At 23.5% G+C, this 12,861-nt stretch overlaps 2 protein-coding genes across 3 annotated transcripts in view; one reads left to right on the top strand and one right to left on the bottom strand.

The window, feature by feature from the left end:
• Nucleotides 1-12,861, top strand: part of LOC126901623 (octopamine receptor-like) — an 88,378-nt gene that overhangs the window by 53,397 nt on the left and 22,120 nt on the right. For both annotated transcript variants that reach the window (XM_050678240.1, XM_050678241.1), the window contains one exon: nt 1,465-1,633. In XM_050678240.1, coding sequence (XP_050534197.1) covers nt 1,465-1,633 — 169 coding nt within the window. The remainder of the gene's footprint in view (nt 1-1,464; nt 1,634-12,861) is intronic.
• Nucleotides 8,922-12,861, bottom strand: part of LOC126901636 (PSME3-interacting protein) — a 34,384-nt gene continuing 30,444 nt past the window's right edge. Inside the window, exon 8 of the transcript XR_007703073.1 lies at nt 8,922-9,178. The gene's annotated coding sequence lies outside the window, so the exon portion shown is untranslated. The remainder of the gene's footprint in view (nt 9,179-12,861) is intronic.

The following is a 12,861-nucleotide window of genomic DNA, read 5'->3' on the forward strand; positions in this document are numbered from 1 at the left end:
ACAATAATTAAAGAAGAAGAGAAGAGATAGTTGACTATTTTTTGCTAATCAATATTATTAAAATATGTATTCTATAAAAATTTGAGGGATCCAAAAGTCTTGTAGCCATGTTACGCCAAAATCTTAAATACAACCGACTCTATTAATGTATGAAAAATAAGGGTTGGTAGGACAAATCTCTCTTCAATTTTTTTTTAACTTTCTTACTTTATATTTGCATTAAAGTAATAGTATTTTATGATAGTAATGTTAATCACTGTCGGATTTCATTCTATGGTGAGTCTCCTCTATTCTAGTTTGTTTAATTTGGTTATAAGCTTACATACATACCAGACATTTTAACCGGTTGATTTACAGTCGGTTGTATAGTTAAACAATAGTAAAGCATAAATAATAAATATAACTATAAAAATTAAGAGTTGATCTAAAAAGAGGATGACAAAAATGTTCATATACTCTAAGTATATATTATTTATTGGTAATTAGTTAAAATGGTTACATATTAAATTAATAAAACACACTTAATTATTCCCGAGTGTTTAATATTTTATGCCCAAGTGTTATGAAAGGGCAGAAGATTTTAGTAAATTGTTAGATGCCTTAAAAAGTGATCCATCAGTAGTGATTATCAATACTAGGCCAACCCAGCCCAATCGTGATTAAATACTAGCTCATTCTGGTCAGTAATACATTCATAGAACAATTCCCCTAATGGAAGTTTAGAATACTGAAATCGTTGTAAACATTATTAAACACATACCTGTATTATTGCTTGTACACAATTGGTAATATAGACAGCCTAATGTAAATTTATATTTGGCGATTATTATTTTGGAATATTAGTATATAACAGTAATTGCATTGTTCTATCAACTGAAGTAATTAAAGTGAATATTCACTATTAAATTTTTATTATATTACAAGTGGGCTTTTTGTAGGCCTGCAACAACAACGTGGTTTGCCACTGGCGTAACGACTAGCTATAGTAACAAGGGTTGCCACCACCTAGACGAGGTGTTACACCTATCAGATATGATTACCGAACCATAAGTGGAATTTAATTTTAAGTTAATTAATAGTTTAGTTTAAGTTACTATGTCGTTATATGTATAAATGATTATAACACCTCGTGGTTTATTAACCACAACTATGATAATTGAAGTTGTAAGTGGTTCATATGTAAAACATACCGTAGCCCATGTCTAGATTAAGGAACATGGATAAAATACACGCAATTACTTAAGTTACTTGTTCAATAAAATAAATATTACAGTTAAAACTAATAAGGAAATTTAATTTAATTTGAAATAGATCTGTCTAATGCCTTAAATATAGGGTTTTATTCTATAAAACAACATTTATAGCTAACATCGGTAATATTGTTAAAACAATAAATTATTATAAATGTAGGAACTAATGTTAAGTAAAAATATTCCTCATTAAATTATTATTTAATTTTTTTAGCAAAAATAGCATGAATTCTTCGTCAGCCGGAAGTGGTTTATTTAATACTAGAAATGGAGTTGCTAACATTTCCACTTGCTGTGGCTATGATGAAAACATTGCAAAGCATCGGCATTTAACAGATTATCTATTAATTTTATTTTTTTGTGTTGTTATACTAACGACAGTGGTAAGTAATTAATTCTTAATCTAGTTTGCTTTATTTATTTAAATTAATTGATACCTTTTCATTTGCTTTTGAAGTAAATTAATTAATCAAATGAGTACAAATTTTCATTCTGGAAAATACTACGATAGAAATAGTAACTTTATCTAAAATAATTTAAGTTACCCTAAAAAAAAAATGCGTCATATTACATATCCTCTATTATATTAATTTACCTTCTCGAGACTCCTTTTCTCATTAAAACCTCTTTCGATACTCTATCATATGCTTTCTGCAAATCTATAAACACCACACACATCTTATCTTCTTTCCCTATACTTTACTATTAACTAGAAACTGTAGATACCAAATAAATATATTTAAAATTATTTATTAGATAAAAATTTAAAAAAATAATGTTTTAAAAATATTTTTATAACATTATATGTTATAATAACGCTATAAAAACATTATCATAACATTATTAAAAAAAAATCAGAAATATTAAAAACTATAGATACAAAACATTAAAAGTGGATTTTACTATCAACTTTTTTAAATATATTTCATGAATTTTTAAAATTTTTATTTAACTATAGTGAATTAAAAAATTATTATTCGTTATAATATTTTTATATTCCAAAAACAAAATAATTGAAAAAAAAAAAAAATAACAAAAAAAGATGATTGAGTTAAAAGTCTTAAGTGATTTTAGATTTTCTTTATACGCTATATACATACAAAATAATCTGTGAATCATGAACACTCAATTACTCGTATAATAACAATAGTTTTGAGATTTTTTTATATTTTTCAGTTACATATAATTTTGATTTATCTACTATTAAGTAATTTTTTTTTGTATATTTCATATGCTTTATAAAAGTTTCATTTTTTTTTTATGGAAACATACAAATTTAATTAGCATATATATTTAATAAATATTATTTAATAATAGGAATGTTTCAACGTATATAAATTTTTTACGATGTATAATTTTTTATTTAATAAGATTGACAATATACATATGTTTTAATTTAATAATAAATACTTGCGATAATGAGAATTGCACGCCTTTAATAAGTCCAATTTTAAAATTGAAGAATACATTTGTTAAGTTATATTTGAATAGAAATATTAAATTTACTGTACAAATAGCAATTAAAAGTTTTGATTTTTTTAATTAAAATGAATTATACAAAATAGTTAAAATGTTTTCTATGTGACTACAAAGCATATACATTTCTTTTTGCCGTTAGAAATTTTGTTTTAACAGTGCAATTNAAAGCATATACATTTCTTTTTGCCGTTAGAAATTTTGTTTTAACAATGCAAATTAAAACTTTACAAACTTTTTCTAAAAAAAAAAAATATCCATTGATCGATAAGAAAAAATAAAATAAAAGTATGATAATTTAACGTATGATTTATTATAAGTTTACATATAAATTGAAGAAACTAAGAGCAAATATATCTACCTAGTACTACTGAATATTTCATAAGTTCATTTCAATTGATTTTTTTAGCTTTATATAAAATAATTTTATATTATCAGGTTTTATAAAATGGTAAAAATCAAATTCAATTATTTTCTTGGAAAACATTTTTTACAGATGATTATTTCTTTCATTCTTTCAAATACCCATATTTTAAGTTTAAATCATGGTCAGGTATGTTTGAGTGATAAGTGTGAAATGCAAAATGTGTTATGTACAATGAAAATTTGTCGATAACAGGTGATGAACTAAAATGTTCACCATAGCTTATGCATTAAAAAATTGTGTGCATACTATTTGTATTATTATAGTCACTTTTTAAATTTTAATATTATTAAGACATTAATCAGTCAATTTTATACAAAAAAATTTTAAAAATGATTACACAAATTCACAATTGCACCTAAGGAGGGACAAGGAGGTCTTTTTCTTAGTGCAAAGAAAAAGTTCTTTTAGTACCTAGGAAAGTAATATTTTTATTTTGTCAGTTACTATTTCTTAAAATATAAAAATACTAATTATCAATAATACGTATGAAAAATATGATATTAATGCTATTTAAATATTAAAATACATGGCACTGTATTCATAGAAGTCAAAATTTTTCATTCTAACTTTTAAGCCGAAAAGCTTGTTTTCTTTACGAGAATCCTTAAACTAATTATCGGCTCACAAACTCATTAAAATTCCACGTTATGGAAGCTTTTATATTATTGACACGTTGAAGTTAATAAACGTTTTATTTATTTACTTTACCATTTATTTGTCTTCCTAGAGTACCTGTTGTAGGGTCGTAGTAGAGTGTCAAAAAAGCTCTTTAATTCCATTTCACTGTGTATTTTTCTTATTGGTCACGTAAAATAAAAATGAAAATCGCTGAATATTATAAACAAAAATAAATGTGGGAGTTCAAATATTTTTTATGAGAATTTACACAACGATTTTTTTTCAGACGTGATGACCTTTATCTCCATACTTCACATAATATTAATGAAACAAATACGATTGCTCTATGGCAAAGCATTTTTAGTCAATTAAAAAAGATTCATTTATATTTTGATACTTCATATTAGAAAATACCTTTCCTAAATATATAAATTTGTTCTTAAATAACGTTCGTAAAAATAAAAAAATGATAACCATATTTTCTATAAAAAATGAAAAGTAGTATTGTATAAAAAAATAGAAGTTTATACTGCAATTAATATACATAAATTAAATATTTTATTTTATTTAAGAATATTTGACGTATCAATCAATAATAATCTAAAATAAGCATTAAAATTTTTTAACAAATATTAGCCATGCATATGATTTGTTTCAACGAAATAGTATGACGCTGGCAGTTGGTATAATAATTGTATGACTAAAACATAGAACCATTCAACCTAATAATCGAATACATTGTATAAAACATGGTTTTATATGTTTTGGCTGATGACAAAGATAAATGTTGTAGCAAAAACTAAAATGTGTTAAGGGAACTTTCGAAGTGCATTTTGTTAGCTTTATTGTATATTTAATCATTTTCGGTGTAGTAATCCAATGATTTCATATCGAATTTTTCTGAAAAAAATTTCCATTTGTTAAATGTAAATTAAATTCTAGAAATAAATTACTCGAGAATGGTTTTAATATTTTTTCAGTTAAATAATTATTTTTTCTAATCCAATAAGATAAGTTAAAATTTTACAAATATAAATAATATTAATCAGTATTTTTAACTCGATTTATAAACCCCATAAGAAAAACAGATATTGAATGAACAAAAATTATTTGTAATTGTCATTTGCGTGCTTAATAAACAAATAGCATGTACCCTCATTTAAATCAAAATGTGTGTTGTCTACATTATTTCAAGTCATTAACTTACTACTAACAAACAATGGTATAATACCTATCATGCGTCGTGAACATAAAACAATGTTTATAGATGTAGTGTATTTAGAAAACAAAAGATATACAAGTTCGTTCCGATGTTGATGAAAATTTTGTTTAAAGAGTAAAAGGCCATCGTGCAACAATCTTAGAATAAAGAAAAAATTAAACTACTCAAATAGAAGATATAATTTTCATTCAGTTATATTAAATAAAATTGCTATTGTTGTATTATCGAAAGGAATCGCATAAAACAAAATAATACAATAAAATAGTACCAACAATTATATTATGAAATGTTTTAACAATTGCTCTAATTTGTCTTAGAACTCATTGTCTTTGGCCATTAAATTATAAAATGTTGAGACTGAATTTTTGAATAAATTTTTTAAGATAATTTATTATATTTAAAAAAATTAACTACTTAATTAGTATTATTTAATTTAATATCTTTAAAAGTATACATTTTAATGTCATTAAAAGAAAAAACATTATAAAATAGATTTTTAAACAAGTTAAAATTAATAAAAATTAATATAAAGAAAATTGATTTGTTAAATATAAAACAATATAACAATTTTTCAAATTTAATTTAAAACTTCATATTAAGTAAGGAATCGAATCTATTAAATTTAACAGTCCCCAATAGCTCATTGCATTGGATAACAATATTGATAATTTATAATCACCTTAAATGTGAATTAAGTATCGGTCATTACTTGAGAGCAATTTAATTCAGATTACTTAATTTGAAATAGGCTAAAGCAAACTAAACTTTAAGCATGCTTTTAGAAAATAATTTAAGCATAGTTTTCCTTTTATTTATATACTTAAGCAGTAATAAAGTACGTGCGACTTTTTTCTTTGTAATTCTAACTCAAATTATTTATTTTTTATTTTAAAATATTTAGAACTATTGTGTTTTCATCGAATTTTATTTGACAAATAATTTAAACAACATATTGTACTATAATATGCCAGAAAAGGTTAATATTTTATATTTTAATTTTACGAATGAAATGATTCTCTTTTGATCATTTACTTATTTTAATATATAATAATATCGACTTTGAAGTGTATCACAATTTTTCGTTAGCTTTGCTGTAGTTTTATTAGCGCATTTGAAAAAATGATAAAAAATATAAATACAACCTTAAAGAATTTATGCAACTAATGGTAAACATTGTAACAGTCTAATAATGTATAATAAAAATTGATCACTTGTGGTTTTTGACTTAAATATTTTATATTATTTTTTAGTTTTTAGTTTTAAATTAGTATTTTAAATATATTTTTAACTTAAAATAATATTAGTCACAAGTCATCAGTTCTTATTGTATAATTATAGTATCTGGACCTTTTCATTATTATAAAAAGTTAAACGACTGATGCGGACCAAAAAGAAAATATTTTCTCAAAAAATGTATTAAGTTTCATATGACTCCGAAGTTTGGCAGATTGACAAGTAAGTCAAACAATAACAATATTAATTTTCCAAGTCAATAAATTTCACTCAGGAGAAGTTTCTTAAGTTAGAAGTAATGAATAATTACCGTTATAGATGTATAGTAGAAATGGGAGCTTATCAATTACATTTAAAACTTTCCAATCTTCTGTGTCAATCAAAGTGTGAAATTTTGGAACAGAAAATGTACCAGGTGATTGAACACAAATTTAAAACAAAAAAGAAAAGTTCAAGAAAAAATTCAAAATTTACCTTCTGAACGCAAAAATAAATAAATTTAATAATAGTTTCATTATTTAAAAATAGGGAGATGATTTAGCTAAGAATTACACAGTTGTGGTATTTTCCGATAAGGAAGAGAAATGCTTATGTTAGTCTTAAAACATTTTTTTTACTGAAAATTATTTTTGAATGGTTCAAACCGGCCCCTATAAAAAAATTATTAAAAATCAATTAAGTAAAATATTAATTTGGGCTACAAACGTTATATATAGTTAAAGATGAATAATTGAAAAAATATCAGGGTTTTCATTAAAATTTACTCAAACCCCAAATATCTAAAATATATGCTTTGCTAAAAATACATAAGGAGGGAAATAACATGAGACCTATTGTATTGAACGTTAATGTCTAAACACCTAATATTTTCATTTATACGAAAAAAATCGATAGTTTTTTAGTTAAAGTTAATGATAGTTTTTATCAATATAGTAGTTTTAAAGTTACAACGTCTAATTGAAAAATTTGTTTAAAAACTAATTAATAAACATTTTGACCAATAAATAACTTTGTTAAATTTAATAATTCCATGTCATAAATATATATATATATATATATCATCTTTTATTAATAGGAAAATAAATAAACGATATTTGCCTCATATTAAAATAAATATACCATTTAATGTGTTCACTTATAAAGGATAAGATATCCACTAAGTTGTGAACATATATCTTATCTCATATATCTTAATATTTTTATAAAAATAAATTCCATATCGATAGACTCATATTTTATTAATATTTATCTTAACACGAACTAAAGATATTATTTAAACTAAATTTTTAATATTTTAAGTATTATTACGAATTAAATGCAATATGTAAAATCAAAAATCAAAGAAATGTCTTTAAGGTTTCATGTTAATATACTTCAGTATTTAGATTGAAATGGATACTTCAAAGTTTGCCGATTTATATTATAACTATATCATAATAACTAAGTCTTTGAATCTATAATATAATTATACATTCGATATTTATATACATAATAAGTGATACTGAAAATATGAGATAAAAACCTGAATTACATATTTATTATTTATTTACTGTGTAATCTTTGCAGGAAATCAACTATTATAACTACTAGTTTTCTTATTTTTATTATTCATTAGTTGTTTATTTTATTTCTTATCTTATATACCAAGAGATTGTATATATTTTCTTAAAACTTTAGCAAAGTGATAACGTATATGTACCGTATTTAACAATCATAGCTTGCAACAAATTTAAATTAATTTAAGTCTTGAAGGAAATGAAAAATGTAAAATTAAGCAATAAGCAAAATTCTTTTGTGTAAATGAGTAGTTACGGGTAATTATAATATTTTCTAAATGTTAAAATTTAAATACCCAAGGCTCTAAAATGTACTTATTTATTTTTTCGTTGAATAGTTTTTTTTTTTAATTATTTAGCTGTTTAAAATGCCAAAAATAAGTTAAATAAATAGCAACATTATACAAAAGCTTAACCTTTAAATTATTTTTAGTGTATCATCATTATTTTTTGTGTAAGTTTGATAGAAGAATTCTATAATTCTAGAGTAATATAATGAAATTTTAAAATACAATACAATATACAAATAATTTTTATTTACATTATTTACAAAATTTGTCTTAATAAGAATTTTTACATAAATATATGTTTAATGTATACCAATTGAATCTAATTTCATTTATAATAAATTTATGTATTTTATTGAACTATAAATTTTGTTATTTTGGTATAGAAAAAGTTGAAAATGAAAAATATTACATTTTTTTCAAATAATTACGTCGTAACCTTTATTTTAATGTGTTAGGATCTGATATACATTGTTACAGGTTCGAAACTAGGTAAATTGAAAACATTACATGTAAAGATCAAAGTTTGGAAAACATAAATAAAAAAAACGAGTATTTGTACATAAATTTTAGACAGAACTTTTAGATTTGAGTAACAAATTGTCTACGCCGTTTGCTTAAGACATCTCTTAAGATTTAAAGCGATCAAAATGATAAAGAACGTTAATTATTAAAGCTGTTACAGTGATAATATTATAATAATTTAGATGTACATCTTATAGATACGTAAGGTTAACCAGAAACATTTATAAGATAATATAAAATTCTTATTAGATTGTTCAGCTCTATATAATTAATACTAAGCTATGTTTAGTCTTATATAATGATAACGTTGATATTTATAAAAATTTATTTTATGTGATTTTTTTTTAAATTCTTTTTCTTTTAGAAATTAATCCTAAGGTTAGTTTTACAGCACTCTTTTTCCATACTCTCACCACTCTTCTCTATTCCTTGGCATTCTTTTTAGTCCCCTGTGGTTCTCAATCCGGCATCTTTAATCACTTTATTGTTTGCCCGTTCTCTGATTCTCCTGTCTTGAATTTGTCCTTTCAAAATTTTTGGCGTAGTTCCTCTGCGTATTTTAGGGTAAACCCAAATATTTTTAACTAAAAATAAAGAATAGTTTAAAATGAACAGTAGAAATAAAATCTAAATTAAAAAAAAAAAAAAAATTTTGGTTACATTGGCCTTCCAATGATCATCTCTATATACGGTAACAAACTAAAATAAAAATATATTAAATTCATCTTGTAATTTCCCTTTTACAGGCAACGATATGAAATTGCCCGTACATAGTACATTATCCTGAGTGCTAATTTAGAACATTTCATAACTGTTCAATTACCCATTTAGGTATTTTAAGATTTTTCTGGTATGTAGAATGAAATTAATAAAAACTAAGTGAAAGTGTGCGTAAAGAATTATAAAATATGGGAAAGATTATGTTCAGTTTATTCGAAAAAATAAATGAAGAGTCTTATGTTTAGTGTTTACTCAAAAGTTAAACATTAAATATTAAGCATTCTTCATTTTCTAATAGCACGTTGCTGTGAGTTATATCCAAAATTTTGGATACAATACTTAACAAATTTATCTAATAAGTCATAAAAATGGGTTTTCAATGATTTGTATAAAATAGGATGTTTATTTTCATAGTTAAAAAAATATGAATAAATTTTATCGAGGTGGTCTATTTTTTAGCACTTCAAAAATTTCGATTTGAATTGGACATTATTAAAATATTTAATGTAATTTGGTAACCTGAATATTTGCTAAAATTGACATAATTACAATTGTAAAATAGTCATAGATTTATAACTTAATGAATAATGTTAATATCCCAATCAAAATTTTACTACACATGCAGTACTGCGCTATTTCTCGCAATTATAGTGTAGTAGCAACTACAGTATTGAACCAATAGTGACATATGTCTGGGATAATTACGTTTTTCAGTACTGAAGATTTTTTATTACCAATATTATGTTAGTGTTTTTCCAGCAATGCCAAGTATTAACCACCAACACTGAATCAGTATTTAGACAAGATTCTAGCTAGTATATACCTGTACGGGCTTAGTCAATGGTCATTTGGCAGTACAAGTACAATACTTTGCCCATTATCAATACTTGATACTTAAAAAAAAATTCTATATGGAATTATTTCTATTTTATAACCGTTCTATTTTTAATACTATAAAACAAAAACATTACTTTAATTTCGAGTATGAGGTACTGACCTATATTTGAGTATTAGAAACATAAAATATGAAAGTATAAAAATCGAATGGTGATTTTTAAAAGTTATTTTCGTTCAGTGCATGCTTTTTAATATTTATTTATATAGAAATAATACCCAGTAAGGGCAAAAGTATAGACAAAAATATTACAAATATTTTATTAATATAAAATGCAGCGCCGTTTGAAGAAATTGCAAAAAACTTTATTTAATAATACTTAAAGTTTCTAAGTCATATTTACTTTATTGTATTTTTATTATTTACGTAACTTTCAGTGATTTTTATAAAGTTAATTTTAAGTACAAAATATTAGTTGTACTTTTATAAATCTTTGTTGGGCCGTGAGCTAATATAATATTTTCCAGGCCACTGATAAAATTTTATAAGTTATTCTTCAACAAAGAAAAATATTTAATGATTTTTGTCTTTTACAAACGCTGTTGAATGTTCGATTCATTTTAAGTTTGCGACAATAATTTTTAGAACATATGAATAATCTTAAAATTTACAAAGATTTCTTAATCATCATCATAATTTCTTGTTTGTTATTAACATTTTCTAAGATTTCGACATGAATAATGAAAGTTTTATTAACCGCACTGAGATGAATTTAGCTTAATTAAACTGTTTTATTTGTGTAATTAGTATAGAATAACATTTTCGTTCTTTTGTTAACAAGCAATTCAGTGTTTAAATTAACCATATTTATTCAAAAATTAATTAAAACCCTAATAGTTTGCGCCACATATAATTCGAAAAGTAGTCGTGTAATCTTGTTATACACAGTTCCTTTCTATCCTTCTAGGGCGTTAGACGGTGGCAGCTGCCTCATCAAATCAGGTGACATAATTGTTAACGCGGTCGATCAACGTTGTGTTGATTGTATACAAAATAGGTTGAATTATTTTTTTTTGTATAAATTAGTAAAATTTTGTTTATGTAAAAAGTTAATAAAAATTCAATTTAAATAATCAAAACGTATATTATTTTCAACTATTAATGTTGTTAAGTATAATACGAAATACATGCATAGTGTACATGCAAACATGTTCATGTTTTTATATTTAAAATAAAAACATTGTTGTCAATTCATCGTTTAGAGTACAATGAGTCATAATATTAATATAGTTTTTTTTATCGCGGCATCTGATTTTATGATTTCAATACAATAGTTATATGATCATTGTATCCAAAATTATGTAGACAATATTTTTGTATGAATGACATCGATAAGGATATTAGTTTATAAAACTAATACAATTATTTTTAGATTACTGCAATAGATCTGAGCTAATCATTTTATAAATTTGGAAACCTTTAATAGCAGAAATAACTAATCCATACAGTGCGTAATCCTGTCGGTTTTCGAATTCATATTGGCTTTATTATTAATATTAAGGTTTAATTTCAAACTATGTATAATATTGTATTTAGGGATACATAGAAGTATGTTAAAAACAAAAATAACAGTTTTTTTCTTACAAAATGGAATTTGCTCCTATCATTGTTCTTTTACCCAAAAAATAATTCGTTCTTGAAACTAATTCATTTCGAACAGTAGTTATAGTTCATTTTAATCAGTTAGCCTATACATTTTAGCATAAATAATGTTAAGTCACACGGATCAATGTGATTGAACTAATATTTCTCAATTGTTTTGCTCAATACTAATAAAAATAAATACAAGTTTTCTCATTTGAATAACTGGCGTATATTTTTTTTATAAGTAGTTTTCCTTAAGATTAAATGATTTAGTTATTGATTTATGCGCACTTTAGATAAATGACCTTTTAATTTATTAATTATTTATTGTTTTATAGAGCTAAGTTAATTTAAATCAACTTATTTACCTCAAATAAATATCTTTATTCTAATCAGTTGTTTTTATTTAATTATTTAATTGTATTTATTAAGTTAAACAGCTTAATCTGTGTTAATAAAAAATATTTATACTTAACAGTTTCATATAATAATTAAAATTATTCATCATTGTTTATTGCTGTTTTAATTAATATTAAACATATTTTTTTGAGCAAACTACCTGACATCTCTATTATGTATTAGTACCTAACTATCTCATGTCCTTTATTTCCTCTAGTGTTACTGAGAAAGTATGAAGTAAGGCTAATCACTTCCAAGGTGTTAAAACTAATTTTACTTAAAATTTAAAAAAAAATTTAAGTATGCTTGTACTTGAAATAGCTACCTATAAAAATTACAAAAAAAAGTACTTATATAACATGACATTTTAAGTTTTTAAAAGTATTAGACATATTTGCATAATAAAAAAAAAACGGTAGCACAGTGGGGTCGAGGCACAGTGTGGACGAGGCATAGATGGGACAAGTATAGATGATATCTGACAGTGATTAAAATCACTATCATAAGAAACGCTTCGATGCAAATCTGTAGATAGTGTTTCCTTTAGAGAAATTGGTGAAATATTTTAAAAGCAACATGAACTCTTATTTCTTTAATTATATCCTGATTAGTAGTTCTTTGATTTTAAAATATAATATATGAATAAATACTAATTATAGTTTTTAAATT

This window comes from Daktulosphaira vitifoliae, unplaced genomic scaffold (assembly GCF_025091365.1).
Source record: "Daktulosphaira vitifoliae isolate Bord-2020 unplaced genomic scaffold, ASM2509136v1 Scaffold_3, whole genome shotgun sequence".
NCBI classification, from domain to species: domain Eukaryota; kingdom Metazoa; phylum Arthropoda; class Insecta; order Hemiptera; family Phylloxeridae; genus Daktulosphaira; species Daktulosphaira vitifoliae.